General features: G+C 45.0%; 1 protein-coding gene across 5 annotated transcripts in view; it reads left to right on the top strand.

Moving 5' to 3' along the window:
• LOC133349454 (protein piccolo-like) overlaps window positions 1-8,984 on the top strand; it is a 194,983-nt gene extending 185,999 nt beyond the window's left edge. For all 5 annotated transcript variants that reach the window (XM_061562919.1, XM_061562922.1, XM_061562918.1 and 2 more), the window contains exons 26-28: window positions 2,605-2,733; window positions 4,431-4,576; window positions 6,557-8,984. In XM_061562919.1, coding sequence (XP_061418903.1) covers window positions 2,605-2,733; window positions 4,431-4,576; window positions 6,557-6,697 — 416 coding nt within the window. In that variant the 3' untranslated portion in view covers window positions 6,698-8,984. The remainder of the gene's footprint in view (window positions 1-2,604; window positions 2,734-4,430; window positions 4,577-6,556) is intronic.
• The last annotated feature ends 5,771 nt before the right edge of the window (window positions 8,985-14,755 follow it).

The raw sequence follows: 14,755 nt of genomic DNA, 5'->3' as shown, positions 1-14,755 counted from the left end.
CTACCGTGGTGAATTGGTTCGCACACCGGACTTGTAATCCGGCGAGGTGTAAGTTTTATTAAATCGCCCCCCCCCCCCCACCTCTGTCTACCCAGCCGTGTAAATGTGTTCACCGCATTTAGACGATAGGCAGGTGGCATGTGGTGGGGTAAAGTTTGTTGGCACTCCCGCCTGTTAATGTGCAGCGATGTGTTTATTTTCACCGCTTTAGCAAATGTCCAATGCTTGCACTGGTTTAATGGTTAGCAGGCCGGACTTACAATCTCCAGATTCACTGGTTCATTCTCCCGGCTCGGCAGTTGAACCAATGGACAGGTTTCTCTAATCCTACCCATGCATCATCCGTCCACGCAGCAGTGTATAAATGGGTCCACCACAAGTTAGCCGATCGGCAAGTTGCACACGGTGGGGTAAAGTGTGTGTAACTGCCATCGCTTCCAACATTTTTGACCAGTGTGGAAGAGTAGGCCAAATGCCACATAGAGAGGCTCTCTATAAATTTCGATTTAAAGCTTTCGTGACTGCAGGGATTCATCTTCTTGGTTCTTTCGGTAAAGTCACGTAGAAGGGAAGTAATAAAATAATAAAAATAAAACATAATAAAATACAATTCTCACCACGTTTCGGGCACAACGCAAGCAGCCGAAACGTCGTGAGAATTGTATTTTATTATATTATATTTTTATTGTATTATTGTATTATTTCCCTTCTACGTGACTTTACCGAAAGAACCAAGAAGAGGCTCTCTATAACTTTCTCTCGTGGGGACCCTTCCGCCAGCTTCGGCATGAGCAAGCAATTGCTTGCCTGCACCTTTACCTTTTTACATTTTAATCACATAAATAATGAATGTCATTGACCTCATGGCACACGTTCTCTTCTGGAAGCTTGTCACCACTTGTTAACTGATCTTCACTCGTCCACGCACACTTTCATTCTGTCAGATATGAAAGCTGTATCACTTCATAATTGCTGATGTCTGTTGATTTGCTCATTCACTTGTCTTGGTTGGCATAGCTATCTTTCCAAATCTATTCGTCGCCACGATGATAAGCTGACCATGCCAACACGCTTTAAATTGTTCAATATAATCGCTCCGCGCTTTCATGGCCTGGCTTACACTTGTGAAATTTCATAGCGGCCATTGTCTCAGAGCATTGACGTTAATACTTGTCCTTGCCTCATCGATAACGGTAGTGTATTGGTCTGCACTACTTATACACAGCTACTAAACACGTAGTCTTTCGCGACCAATATCATCCGTACAGATTTTTTTGGGTCACATTGCGAAATTTTATTTTAAAAATAATAATTATAGAACGCGTAATATATTTACGCGATATAAATAAATATTTTTTATCACATATAATAGAATATTTACGCGATATAATCCAAAAAACTATATATTATATACATATCTACACTGACGCTAGTTGCCAGGCATGTTCTTTCAACTTTAATGTCACGGCAGTTACAGTTCTTGTCTTCCACGGGCTAATCCCGCTAACCAAAGGCATTCTTTGCATTTTGCCGTGTGTGTGTGCATAATATGGGGAGCGGTAGCGCAACTGTTAGTGCACTTGGCTACGAACCTCGTGACCCGGGTTCGATTCCTGCTCATGGCCAACACCAGCCTCAAATGAGTACCTGGTGCGGCAGCATCGCCACTAGGGAGGCAAAGGCGGGCGGGCGTGGTGCTGTGCCGGCCTTCATAGGTGCGACTTTCTAACAGCACTTGCCCCAACAGTCTGTTAAGGCGATACGCGGGATATTTGTCTTTGTGTGCGTACTAAATGCCCACGAATAGCACTATATGGACTATACATTCAGGATGTGATTTACGTGCTGGTGGAAATATTTTCCTTGAGCCTAGTGGAACCATCTACCAGGAGGGCCATATAATGTGGTTTTGAGACCCCATGCTGTTATAGGTTTTTGAGGCCCACTTAATTTATTTCTATTCCATCCATTGATTATTTTACCACCACCCTTGCCTGATGATGCTAAACACTTATTCGATGTTTACTTTAATTTTTATAGTTCCAATATCTAAATTTAATTTGTGAATTGTAAAGCCAATTATAAATTAATACAAACACATATATTACATTTTTTGGGCTTAACTGGTAGTAATGCATATTGTGATGCTCTGGCTCTAATTGCCAAATTCCACTATAGGCTTTATCATAATGCCACAGTATTGCATTTCAACGGCTGTAAATCAGATAATGCTGTATATACAGAGTGCTTCAAAAAACGTTAACACTTACATGGGACTATCGTTTTAAATGTCAAAAGAACGGATAATACACTGGAACATGATAAAAAATGTATGTTAATAGCTTTAAGAAGTCGAGGAGTCTCCACTTGTTCGCCATCATTGTCAACACGTGCCTGGAATCTTCTCCAGGTGGTCTCCAGAGCCCGGAAGCACATTTCTTGTGGTATTGTTGCAAATAAAATTTTTTGAAGCACCCTGTGTATTTGAGGGCCCTCAAATCCAAGGTCCCGGGCTGCAACCCCGAAACCACTGCGTTAATCCGGCCCTGTCTGCTGGGCTTTAATGGCCCTCCATGATTCTCGCTTGGTGTGCGATGCGTACAGCCCAGATCATGGGAGAGATGAAGATCTCGCTGAAGAAGGAGATGAAGACCGATGGCGACCAGCTGGTTGTTGAGATCATCCAGTGCCGGAACATCACCTTCAAATTCAAGTCCCCTGATCACCTGCCAGGTATATTTGCGTGCTGACCTAAATTCAACGGCAAAGTATTTACTAACTTTTTTTTATTTTACCAGGTAAGGCCCACTGAGCTATATAGCTCCGTTTCAGAAGCAACCTGGCCACAAATAATAGATCAACGAAGTGGCTTATCATCCTCACGAGAAAAACCAGGGGAAAATCCACGTGACCACGGGGAGAACATGCAAACTCTAAATATACAGGTGTCAGGGTCGGGATCGAACCCACGACCTCCTGTATATCAGGCGAGGCAGTTAACATCTCGCCACCATGGCGAGATATTTTATTTGCTAGGACATTGCCTTCAAGTTTGTGTCGTACTTCCTCGAGTGTCTTGCATAACAGCCTGACCTTGCCACATGAAGTCACGTTTCCCTGCCTTTTACTGCTCCGTGTTTGCCTGGCTCCACTTCACCCAGACATCGCACGACGATTCTGCCGTTTTAAACAATAGACGTCGAGGTGAGCGACAGGCCGCAACGCATGATGGAAGAATACGGCAGTCACAATATTATGCGTGATATGTAACTTTCTGCGAGCCAACACGTGATACAAGTTCTGACGACACGAGAGAACATGCGCATGCTGTCGGTCCACCGCTGAATGAGCCCCCCCACCCTAACACGCGGTGTGGGTCATGGGGGATTATTTTGACGTACTTCACCAATTAGCACGGTTAACTATGTACGTAGCCAGACGCGCTAATCGGAGGTGCGAGGGAAGGCTAACAAACTGAACAGAAAAAGCAGTTCTAAAGAAATGGGTTTTCAATCTAGATGATTTAAAAGTGCCTAGCTCCAGTTGCTTCCTAATATTGCGAGGAAGAGCATTCCAGACGGCCGCAGAAGCGCATCTGAAAGCGCGCGATGCGGTGACCATCTTTGTTCGATGGCCAAAAGTCGTCGCTTGCGAGGATGACTGGAGTTCGCGTGATGATTTATGCTTCTTGACAAGATCATCAAGGTAATTGTGGTTCATTTGTGGCGAGCACTTTGTGCGTAACGAGAGCCACCTTACAATGTCTTCGTTCGGCAAACGGAAGTCGATGCAGCTCGGCGAGCACTGGACGGATGAGCGGAGTTTGCGTGATGATCAGGGGCGGTTTCTTCATTAGGGCGATTGGGCGACGCACCACCAATCTCAGCCGTTACTGTGCCTCTGGATATAGTCCAATCAGCGTCATGTCACGTTCTGTGGAGTACCGCCTCTTTTTGGGCGATTTCACTCCGGCTGAGAATCGCCCAGAGTGTTCCCATAGACTTACATTCAAAGATGTTTTTTTTCGAACGTCGGGCGCTCCAATGCATTCTCTACAGCTTCCGGGAGGGCTCGCACTAACGTGCTTACGTCATCATACGTAAGCACGTTTCAGTCAACAATATTATTTGTCGCTACCTCGTGGAATCTTTAATAAAAGAAACTTAATGGATTGTAATAATAGTGAGTATAGAAACAAACAATATGTATTGTAAGAGTCACTTTATTTTTCATTAATATTAAAGAAGTGAAGTTGCCTTTACATGCTTAAGCTGTTAATTTATCCATTGCATGGGTGGACCTTATCCTTATCAATCATCCAGACATTTGCCCCCCCTGAGAGATTTTGCAGGAGCCGCCACTGGTGACGATGGTTTATTCTCCTTGACGACTGTACCGAGGCGTCGCCGTTTCTCCACGTGTGCGCGCAGACCTGTACGTGAAGGTGTACGTCATCAACCTGGCATCGAAGAAGAAGCTCTTCAAGAAGAAGACGCGTGTTTGTCGTCACGACCGCGAGCCCATGTTCAACGAGACCTTCCGCTTCACCATCAACCCCCAGGGCCACTCGCTGCAGGTGGGCAGGGACCCACGCACCGGCGCCCCAGCTCCTTGAGCTGCGTTTTCACTGCCGTTGGAAAGCTGGCCGGGTACCCCAGGAGTGACCCATCTAATCGACCTGTGATTACACTTGTTGACCCAGTGAAGCGTCGCTGAGTCTCAGGAGCGTCCTGCCACGTTATCGCAGTCGGGGGAAATGTTATGTTAACCCCAATAAGTTATTTGTAGCTGTCAATCAGCATTGGAATGTTTGGTCCATACCAGTTACATTGTACGGTGTGTTAGCTATGAGAGCAAAGCAGAGAACCCGGAGAAAACCCATGCAGAATGGTGGGAGAATATACGAACGCCACTCAGAAAGGCACCCGTATCAGGAATGATGGAACCCAGGCCCTTCTTGTTGTAAGACACAAGTGTTCCTAATTTACCATCCTGTCACCCATGATTATCCCCCTTCACAATTCGGAGTTAAACTTAAAACATTAATTTATTTATGCTGTAGTGCAAGTAGAATATTCTAGTGGCAGTCGGGTTTATGCACCGGGTTATTCCAAGCCAAAATATTTATTTTTTTTCCCCACCGGTTTTTTTTTCCCTTCTAAAAATACCGCCCTGAAATTGAACTAAGCCAAGGACACCATTGACTACGTGTCATGCTTCCGCATAGATCCCACAATGTCACGACTGGTTCGTAGGGCAGCCCGGGTCACAAGCGGTGCAGCTCGTTGCGGATGAGCGAGCCGGTGAGCTCACTCTCCCGGCTCGCTTGGGAACGTTGCACTCCTGTCGGATTTCTGTATTTTTGTTGTAACATTCTGACCCGTCCCTACTGGACATGTGTGAAAACGAGCTTGAGAGCTCATCGGATTCCTCCAGTATACATAAATATTCTGATTCTGGACTTGGGCAGAGTCTCTGTGAGCCCGGTTCACGAACTCAGCCCTTCCCACTGGTTGCGGTGGGAACGCGGCGTTTTGAGTTATGCCAATGGAGCCGTTGTGTGGGCAGCTCTGAGCGTGCAAGCCCACAATTTACACCATTTCCTCATTTTTCCATCACACAACCCTACAGCCTTGAGCATACGTCAGCTTCAATGCCATATATTTTGTACAAAATACAGAGTGGAAATTAAAATATTGGCTTGGCCTAACCTAGCACATATACTCTTACAACCACACGATATTTCACTTGCACCATAATGACATAAAGTGACACGACATCTATTTCTCACTGCCATGAACTAATTATGAATCTGTAATGTTTTTGTTGTTTGTTCAGCTCTCTTGTAATGGCTTGACAAGTTAAAACGCTGTAGAAAAATTGTCCTTATTGTTGTTATTATTACATTGCAGAGTTCATTGTTTGTCATAAATAGAGCAGCATGTAGGAGAATTAGCTTTATCAGAGCTATAAAATATAGCCAGCTGTGGTTAGTGGCATTACATTTTTTCCATTTTGACTGATTTGGATAGGAAATTATGGGGAGCTTACCCTTGAGTTGGTTTATTCGTCTGACCAATGGTTTGCTGGAGTTAGGAATTTCGTCGCATTATGGTGCAGTCAATAAAGGTAGTTGAGGTTTTCACTTCTCCCTTACAAACCAACTATCTCGTACTTTCTTCGGCCTTATTAAACGAAGGTAATCATGAAGGTTAAATGTTTATTTTAATGCATCAACTGGAGATGCAATGAGAACATATGCAGAATCATTATATATTTTTTAGAGAAGTCACGACGATGCCTAAATACGAGGGCATTTCAAACGAGTTGGTCCAGCAAATTTGCAAAATGTCTTACGTATATTAACCATCCACCTACATTTGAATTTTAATCCGTTCAAATTATTCGCAAAAGCAGGCCGTGGTGAAAAACTAACAGGGTAAAGACGGCAACATGTTTCCAATTAAGCATTGCACACAGTGAGCGTTGACCACAGAACGGCCACTGCTGCACGATCTGACCTCTGACCCTGGCCGTCTGCCGCCACCCACGGCAGATCCTGCTGGTGTCCAACGGCGGCAAGTTTGTGCGCAAGACGCTCATCGGAGAAGCGTACATCTGGCTGGACCAGGTGGATCTCAAGAAGAAGGCCATCGGCTGGTACAAGCTGCTGCTCAGCAACCTCGAGGCACACTGAGCGCGTCCGCTCGTCGATGGCGCGCACACAGCAACGTCTCTCCCGTCAGTGGGGTGATAAGGAAATGAATCAATGTATAACGGCACGGCCCGCGCGCCATGCCATCCGCTCACGGACACACGCTCACGCACGCAAGGCACACACGCAAAGGGCACGCTCGCAACGGGCACGCTGGCAACGGGCACGCTCGCAGGGCACGCGACAGAGCGGCGTCTCGCTCGGGCACCGGGGAAGCAGAAAGCGGTTCGAGATGAGGCCCACGGCGATGTGGCTGCAAGTTGACCGGTCTCCCCGACGAGGGCCGAGAGCCGAGGCGGACGGCAGCCCCACGGAAGGAGGAGGCGGTGGAACCGTGACGAGGTACCGGCGTTTACCGACACCCTCCCCCCCCGCCGCCGCCACCCTCGCCGCCCCCCCCCGGTGGCGATGAAGCACGAGCAGCCAATCGCCCGTTTTGGAAAAATTGGAGACGAAGTCGTGAATCATCGTCTGACGGCTGGGAATGGGAGTTTTTTTCGAGAAGCAACTGCCGCAGCGCCCCGCCGCTGCCTGTGACCTTCATCGGTCGACGTCCGAGTTGTCGGTGGCCTTGACTTAGTTGGAGTCCAATGTGAATTTTGAGCCATAGCGGCACTGTGAACTTTGTACAGGAAACTTTGTGAATAATAACAGCACACTTATCCCGGCTCTCGGTGAACGGTGGTTTTTCTTGAATTGCTGGAGTTGAGTGTTGGGGGGCGATGGGGGGGATGATAGGGATGGGAGGGATGGGTGGGTTTGGAGGGTGGGGTCCACGGTGGGGGGGGAGTGGGGCAGGGGGATGCCTGGGAGAAGGTGGAATGGACGCACAAATTTGTAGAGGATTTCTGAATAATGGCCCGCGTTAGGGATAATTCTATATACTGTTTATAGCATCGTGTTCCAAACTGTATTTGCATGCAGTGTGTTGAAAACAGGAGACCTCTGTACATTTAGTGTTTTGATTGCCCCCACTTGAACAATGTATAGAAATGTTGACCTCGATATTGTGGCATGGATACTTTGTAATTGTATGCATGCATGCTGGAGACGAAAGTTAACAAAAATATGATTGCGTCAATCGATTTTGACTTTTGGCGGAGGTTGGATGCTAGTTACACTGCAGTGTTTGCGTATACACATCAAAACTCAACGTGTGCTATTTGTAAATTTTATTTCGAATCCAATTAGACATTTTTCATGACATTGTGATGCATTGGTTTATTATTGCCAAATATACAAAGAGAATAGTTTACGTTGATAAACAACCATCGGGCGTGTGTGACATTGTTATTTTTCTGATGTGCAAAGAGGTGCTCAAAATACATTGGAATATCAGATTATCAGCAAGCTCCGACTACTGACAATACAACAACGATACAATGAGTAAGTGCATTGACTGCAATGAAAATTACGTTAATGACTCAAGTGTTGGTGTGCGTTATATGAATATCCTGACGGTTAAAGTTTTTACCACCTCTCGTACAAGTTGCTTACTCGGATTTACAATGTCAGTGTATATTTTTCGTTTATTTAGGGGTGGGAGAAAGGGGGGGGGGTAATTTAAAAGTAACGTTTCAAAAAATACACATTTGTACATTACTCACGACCTAAGAGTCACAAGAGTGATATCTACCGGTTTGTTACTGGGCATAAACTCCCAGGTTCTCATCCGAATCGATTGTTTTTGTTGTTAGGATTTAACAAAAATATATACTTACATCAACAAAGGCAATGTTGATTATTTTGTGAAAGAAAGCACCCAAGATATTGTTGGATAGCCGTACAAACAGAGGAATGTTTTCAGGAGCCCTGTGTCTGCGAGATGGATGGGCAGTTTCCTTTTGGAGTAACAGATGTCCCTGATGGACTAATTTAGAGCTGTGATGCATGGATGCTGCTCGTTCTGTTCGTTGCCTTTTTCATTCCATCCCTGAAGCTTGAGGGCAATGACACCGCAGTTCAACGATAACCGTGTTTTGTTTGATTCGCTCGTTTCGTGTGAATAGTTGGAAGACGATCGCTTCTCGGACATTTCACGGATTCTTGAAATTACGTTTTTTTTTCTATCAAACTTTCTGTTCCCGTTGCGTGTGAGAACGACGCCATCGTCATATCTTAATTGTTATTGCAACTCATTTCGTTCGTCAAAAGCCTCCGAAACTGAGCTTACAACAAATCGTATCCTGCCACAAATCACAATGTGACTTTTTTTTTTCTCTTGTTTCCGGGAGATGTGATAAGAATGTAAGTAAATATCACAAGAATTCTGCGAGAGAACGTTATGAGTATGCATCGCGAGAATGTGCGTAGGAAGTATTGGCGAGGCGGCATGGCATCACCGGCGTTGGCCTACAAAGGTGACGAGTTGATGACGTTTTGAAACCCACGATAGTTTTACCAAGACGTTAACTGCAATTGTCTCGAGACAGAGAATGAAGTCAGACTTTTACGAATGGTCTGTTTGTGAATTGTGTTGATACATTGTTGTTGTTTTTACGTTTACATTGAATAATATGGTGTTTGCCTAACAAACCTGAATCATTCGTCAATGAAAGGAGCTGCGCGTGCCAGATTATTATTTACCGATATCAACTCAAACACGAATGCACACTGGCTTTTATGCAGGTCAATACACCCCAATTATTTTTCGCTGCTCTTAAAAACGTATTCTGCACCGCTTCATGAAAGCATGCTTACATTTGGAATTCAAACCGACTGCTGCAATTACGACAAAATAGAGGCAACAATTATTTGTCATCATCACCGCTGTTCTACCCATGGCTGGACAATGCCCTCCCTGTGTCTGCGCCATCGCCTCATGGTGCACGATGTCATTTTGTAAATTTATTAAGCGCCCTTAAACATCAACCAAGGAAAAAAGAAGTGAGAAATATGTTTGAAAATATCTAAAGAGAGAGAGAGATTTTAAACAGGTACGTTTGTGGTCGAGATTTGAATATCTGCAAGTGTCTCGAAGTCCTGACCTCGAAGGGCAATGAGTTCTACAGTTTAGATGCCGCGATTGGCACCACCCCCCCCCCCCCCCCAAGTGTGAAGCCGAGAGACCGTGGGACAGTGAATGCACAATCTGATGATCTTTTAATGATCTTGATGGAATAAATTGCTGAAGGTCATGAATGTAGAGAGGAGCAAGTCCATTTATAGGGCGTATATTCGCTCCTCTGTCTGACAACTCGCCAAATCCCACCTATTGTTTTCTTAACAGTCAATTAAATGCCCTCTAATTTCCATTCCCGATAAGCTATTGCCGATACAATTTGTGGATTTTTTGTTGCATTAATTTGTATTATAATTTCGTTAAAAAAAGACATTGCACAAGCAATAAAGACGCACTTTGGGATCACTCACGTCGACATATGTTATTGAACTGATGAGGCACACGTTTATTTTTGCTCAACAAAAGACTGGCAATGTTGAAGGAAAATGGTTCGGGGTACTATATATAACCACATTGTAATTATAGAACCCAGTGCTGTATACTGAATCCACTGCAAAGCCTAATATGTGAAATTTTTATCCCATGGCTATCATCAGATCTCCTTTTCATAAGAATCTTTTTAATCAAAATCCTTTCATGGTCTGGCCCGAGGCCCCAGTGTAGTTCACAAGACTAGAAGATTATCGTTAGAACGATCTGCTGCAAAGCCTCCTCGTGGAAGAGATTTTGTTTAATTAGTTTTAGTTGTTTTGCCTGGATAATCCCAGGAGCCGGATGTCATCTCATTCGCACGGGTGCTCAGGAGGTGTCAATTGACACTCGCACGGTACGCGTGATGATTCTTGTCGTAATTCTCAGTTTTATTAACACGTTTATTTCTTTGGTTCATGTTTTCTACCATTACAGTGGCCATATCTAACGAGTGTATAATTTTTTCATGTAATTTTTTTAATTTTTCTATTTTTTACTATCTTGATTGCATTCTTTCTGCATCACATTTACCGCAAAGTGTTCAACCAGTTGACGTTATGAAACAAAACCTCAAACTCTGCTTGTTTCTTTTGTAAGTGGAGTCGTATCTTTGTTTGCGCTCGCTGGGCATTATCCATCTGTTTCTCTTCACGAGGCACGAGATAACATCGTCTCAGTGAAACAAAATAAGATGCTATTGCATATTTGCATCATTCTTTGTATCAAGAATCTACATACTTGCAGATGCATCACGACTATTGTGGAAAATCGCTTCCGTATCAGCAGCAGTGGCAACATTAGAACCATGATGACTACACTCGTTTCGAGCTGTGTTTTATATGGATAACCTGCTTGTGTGTTATTGCTAATTAAGCTTTACACTTCTGGACAGAGTAATGAGTACCCTTGATAAATGTTCCACGCGAGGCCAGCAGGAAACACATTTCCATGCAAATGAGCAGTAGCAATGGATTATACGAAATAATGATAACGCTTAATAAAGGAGACTGCTGAGGCTTGTTCACGAAGGGACTTCGTGAATTGAGGGCTCCACGTGGTGCGTTTGAAGTTTTCCAGACTGTGGCACGAGGCTTGTTGGATGAGGTCGTCAGTGCTCCAACCGCGAATTTGGCGGCGTGGAGGAAATCGGATTTATATCCTGGCGGTAACAAGAGCGATGGGTCTTCATTGCGGATGGGAGTTGGCAGCTGATGTCTGTGTGTGTGCGTACCCGGTGGGGAGCGGTAGTGCAGTGGTTAGCGCGCTGCGCTACGAACCTGGTGACCCGGGTTCGACTTCCGCACACTGCCAACACCGGTGACGATTACCTGAACCGGTTCTGGGCCTCCCCTATGTCGACTCGGCCTCAAATGAGTACCTGGTGCGGTGTGTAAACATCGCCACTGGGGAGACAAAGGCGGCCGGGCGTGTTGCTGGCCAGCCACCCCCTCGTGTACCGTCCCGGCCTTCATAGGTGCTCGCTAACAGCACTTGCCTCCGACAGTCTGTTAAGGCTATACGGGGGATCTTTGTCTTTGTACCGGTATGCTCATCGCTAGCAATCACCGATTCCTGCAGTTGTGATGTTTAGTGAATGGCGGGGGAGGTGGGGGAGGTGGGGAAGGTTGGTGCTGGAAGACGCTTTGTCGCATGAGCTCCACACCCCTGTGTTTGCGTAGCGGCTCGGGTTCACCCGGTCGGGGAAGCTTAACGTCAATTGTATGGCTCTCTGATCCTGACGAGTGTCCTCTGTGCGTTGTATACACGCTCCAGCTTGCCCGCCGTGTTTCGCAACGACGACGCGTCTGTTAAAAGATTGATGACGGTGATTAATGTGCAGGCTCGGTTGTGCATGGAGAGCACTTCGACGGGCTTCAGGTTATTCGCGTGAAGATTTCACCATTTTGAGTAAAGCAATCGTTGGTATAAGCCAAATTTTACGTGAAGTTTCACTGGCGTTCACAAATGTTATTTTTGTCGCATCTAGCAAGGGGGTACTTTTTTTTTGTTAAGCAATGTTCTTACCTTTTTCTTTTGTAAATGTCAGCTGCGAAGAGGCCAAGCAGTGAATATCAGCAGCCAGAGCGTGACCTTTTCAACTTTCCGAGCCGGCACGTGTGCGTGTGCGTGCGTGTGCGTTGAGGAGCGGTGGCACAGTGGTTAGCGCGCCGCGCTACAAACCCGGCGAACCGAGTTCTATTCCCGCTCACGGCTAACACCAGTGGCGATTATCTGAACCGGTCCTGGCAATCTCCTAGGTTGACTCAGCCTCAAATGAGTACCTGGTGCGTCGCCACTGGGGAGACAAAGGCTGCCGGGCGTGGTGCTGGCCACCCATCATGCCCTCGTGTGCCATTCCGGCCTTCATAGGTGCTTGCTAACAGCACTTGCCCCAACAGTCTCTTGCAGGCTATATGGAGGAGGGGGGATATTTACCTTTGTAAGTGTGCGTGGCTGGTCAATGAATCGTAAGTTATGTGTAAGCACAAGCAAACACGATGCAAAATCACACAAATGCAAGGTTATACATAAAAGCATGGCCAAGTACTCTGTGTTTGTTATTGAATCCTACATTTGTGCATTTTTCAATTTTTTTGCAGATAAATTAAAATGTGTATATCGTGTAAACGTTTACCCACATCGTTAACCTTTGAGAAAATGTAAGAAAGTACACAATATTCAGCCAATGTCCATGCAAAAATGTACATAGGGTTTTGTAACGTTTCGTTTCACCGCCATTGTCATGACCTCCTCTCTCTGTGTTCAAGTGATGTTGAGCCACAATGTGTGTTGTATTTTATATAAACTTGGGGGTGGTTATAACCAGTGGGCTTTTGAGAATAACGAATCTGAAATTACTCAATCTGTGTAAAACAGTGCCAAGTTGTTGGGTGTTTTTTTCTGTGCAATTATTCAACTGTAGTTCTTAATGGATATCATTATTATTGTTATGGCCGTACGATTTCTTTTTGAAAGGGGGACAGCAATTGGGAAAGCAATTGCTCTTTGAAAGAAATTTAAAAGGACACATGCCATTCACCGAACTGTTGTGCTTTGCATTCTGTGATCAAGTTAATTTTTTTTTTAAATACCACCGTTTTAATGACCTATATGATTTTACTTACTACAGGGTTTAAGCAAGATATTTCACATTTTTGCTCTTGGATAAATGTTAGATGCTGTTTATACAATGCTATAATTATGTAAAATCTTTCGGGAATTATACACTTTGAATGATTTCATACGATCGCTCGAAATTCGCGAAATTCTTTCAATGCAAAAAAAGTAGATTCTGTTCGGCACACACAACTGAACATGATATACAACATATAACGTTCTATCGCAATGAGCAATTTAAAGTCGGGTATTCCAAATCAATACATTCATATAACGATGGGTCGATGGTAATAACACGGTAAGGCCGTAGCTCACATGACCAAATCTGTTCTGAGTACTTCTTCTTATGGCTGATGTGGATGTAGTGCAGCAAGTATGATTTTACGTTGAGGTGGTTGAGCCAGATGATTGCGTCGGGAGATAACGGAGTGACTCGCTGCTGTGATGACATTTCATTCGTGTTTGCGAATCCAGCATTGAGTCGTTTTAACGACCCATGGTTCTGTTCTGAGTGATCGCAGTCAAACGCTGCAGGTTTATTACATCTCCCATTGCTCTGAGTGCCGTACTGCTAATACGATACTGAGTACAGTCATGTACTTGTATGAAAGTCCTGAATTGTCCGTGTTGTGCGAAGCAGTCGAAAGATACATATTTGGAAGGCGGGTGGTGGGGAGTGTACGTGTAGCAATTACTCGCATGCCTGCTCACCATGAGATTACTTTGTGTGGCATAGGAGCATGAGTGGGTAGGGCTAGCGCCGCACTACAAGGTGGCATAACTTATGACAGTAGAGAGTAGTTTAATTGACTGGCCGCGGTGACTAGGGAAATACACGCAATGTATTAACCCTGTGCGATGGACTATTAAAAGGGTGATATTGATGACGAATTGTGCATGGACCATTTTAAACGGGGCAGCTATGTCGGGGGGGGGGGGGGGGCATTGTGTGTACGTACGTATGTTCAACTTCTTTCGAACCGCACGTAGCCTCCTGTGCTAATTTGAGGTGCGGGGGAAGGAGGACAAACAAAAAATAAATGAGATTTCAAAGTGCATAGCTCCAGTGGCTTCCGAATATCGGAAGGAAGAGCGTTCCAGACGGCCACAGAAGCGCATCTGAAAACGTGCGGGTGGGGTGCAGTGGCCCGTCTTTTTTCGATGGGCAGCCAAAAGTCGTTGCGAGGATGCCCGAAGTTCGTGTGATGGTGTGGATGAAACGTGTAGGGAAACTACCTGCCGGGCCTCAAACGTTTCCACCACCAAAAGCCGCAGAGGGTACAATAGTCCCACTCACAACACACTGCGCATCTTAATGCCATTGCATGGACATACATTTTGACAGATAGCTTCAAAGACGATTTAACTTATGTAAGATGTTATATTGTTTTACTCGAAGAATGTTGTTTTCATTAAATATTTAGTTTTGCCAATACAGAAAAATGCACAAATGTGTGTTAAGTGGTTTTCTCAGTATTTATTCTTTCATG

The sequence above is a fragment of the Lethenteron reissneri genome, chromosome 30 (genome assembly GCF_015708825.2).
Source record: "Lethenteron reissneri isolate LAM-NWPU_2019-01 chromosome 30, ASM1570882v1, whole genome shotgun sequence".
Taxonomy (NCBI): Eukaryota; Metazoa; Chordata; class Hyperoartia; order Petromyzontiformes; family Petromyzontidae; genus Lethenteron; species Lethenteron reissneri.
This window is presented reverse-complemented; position numbering and strand designations above follow the sequence as displayed.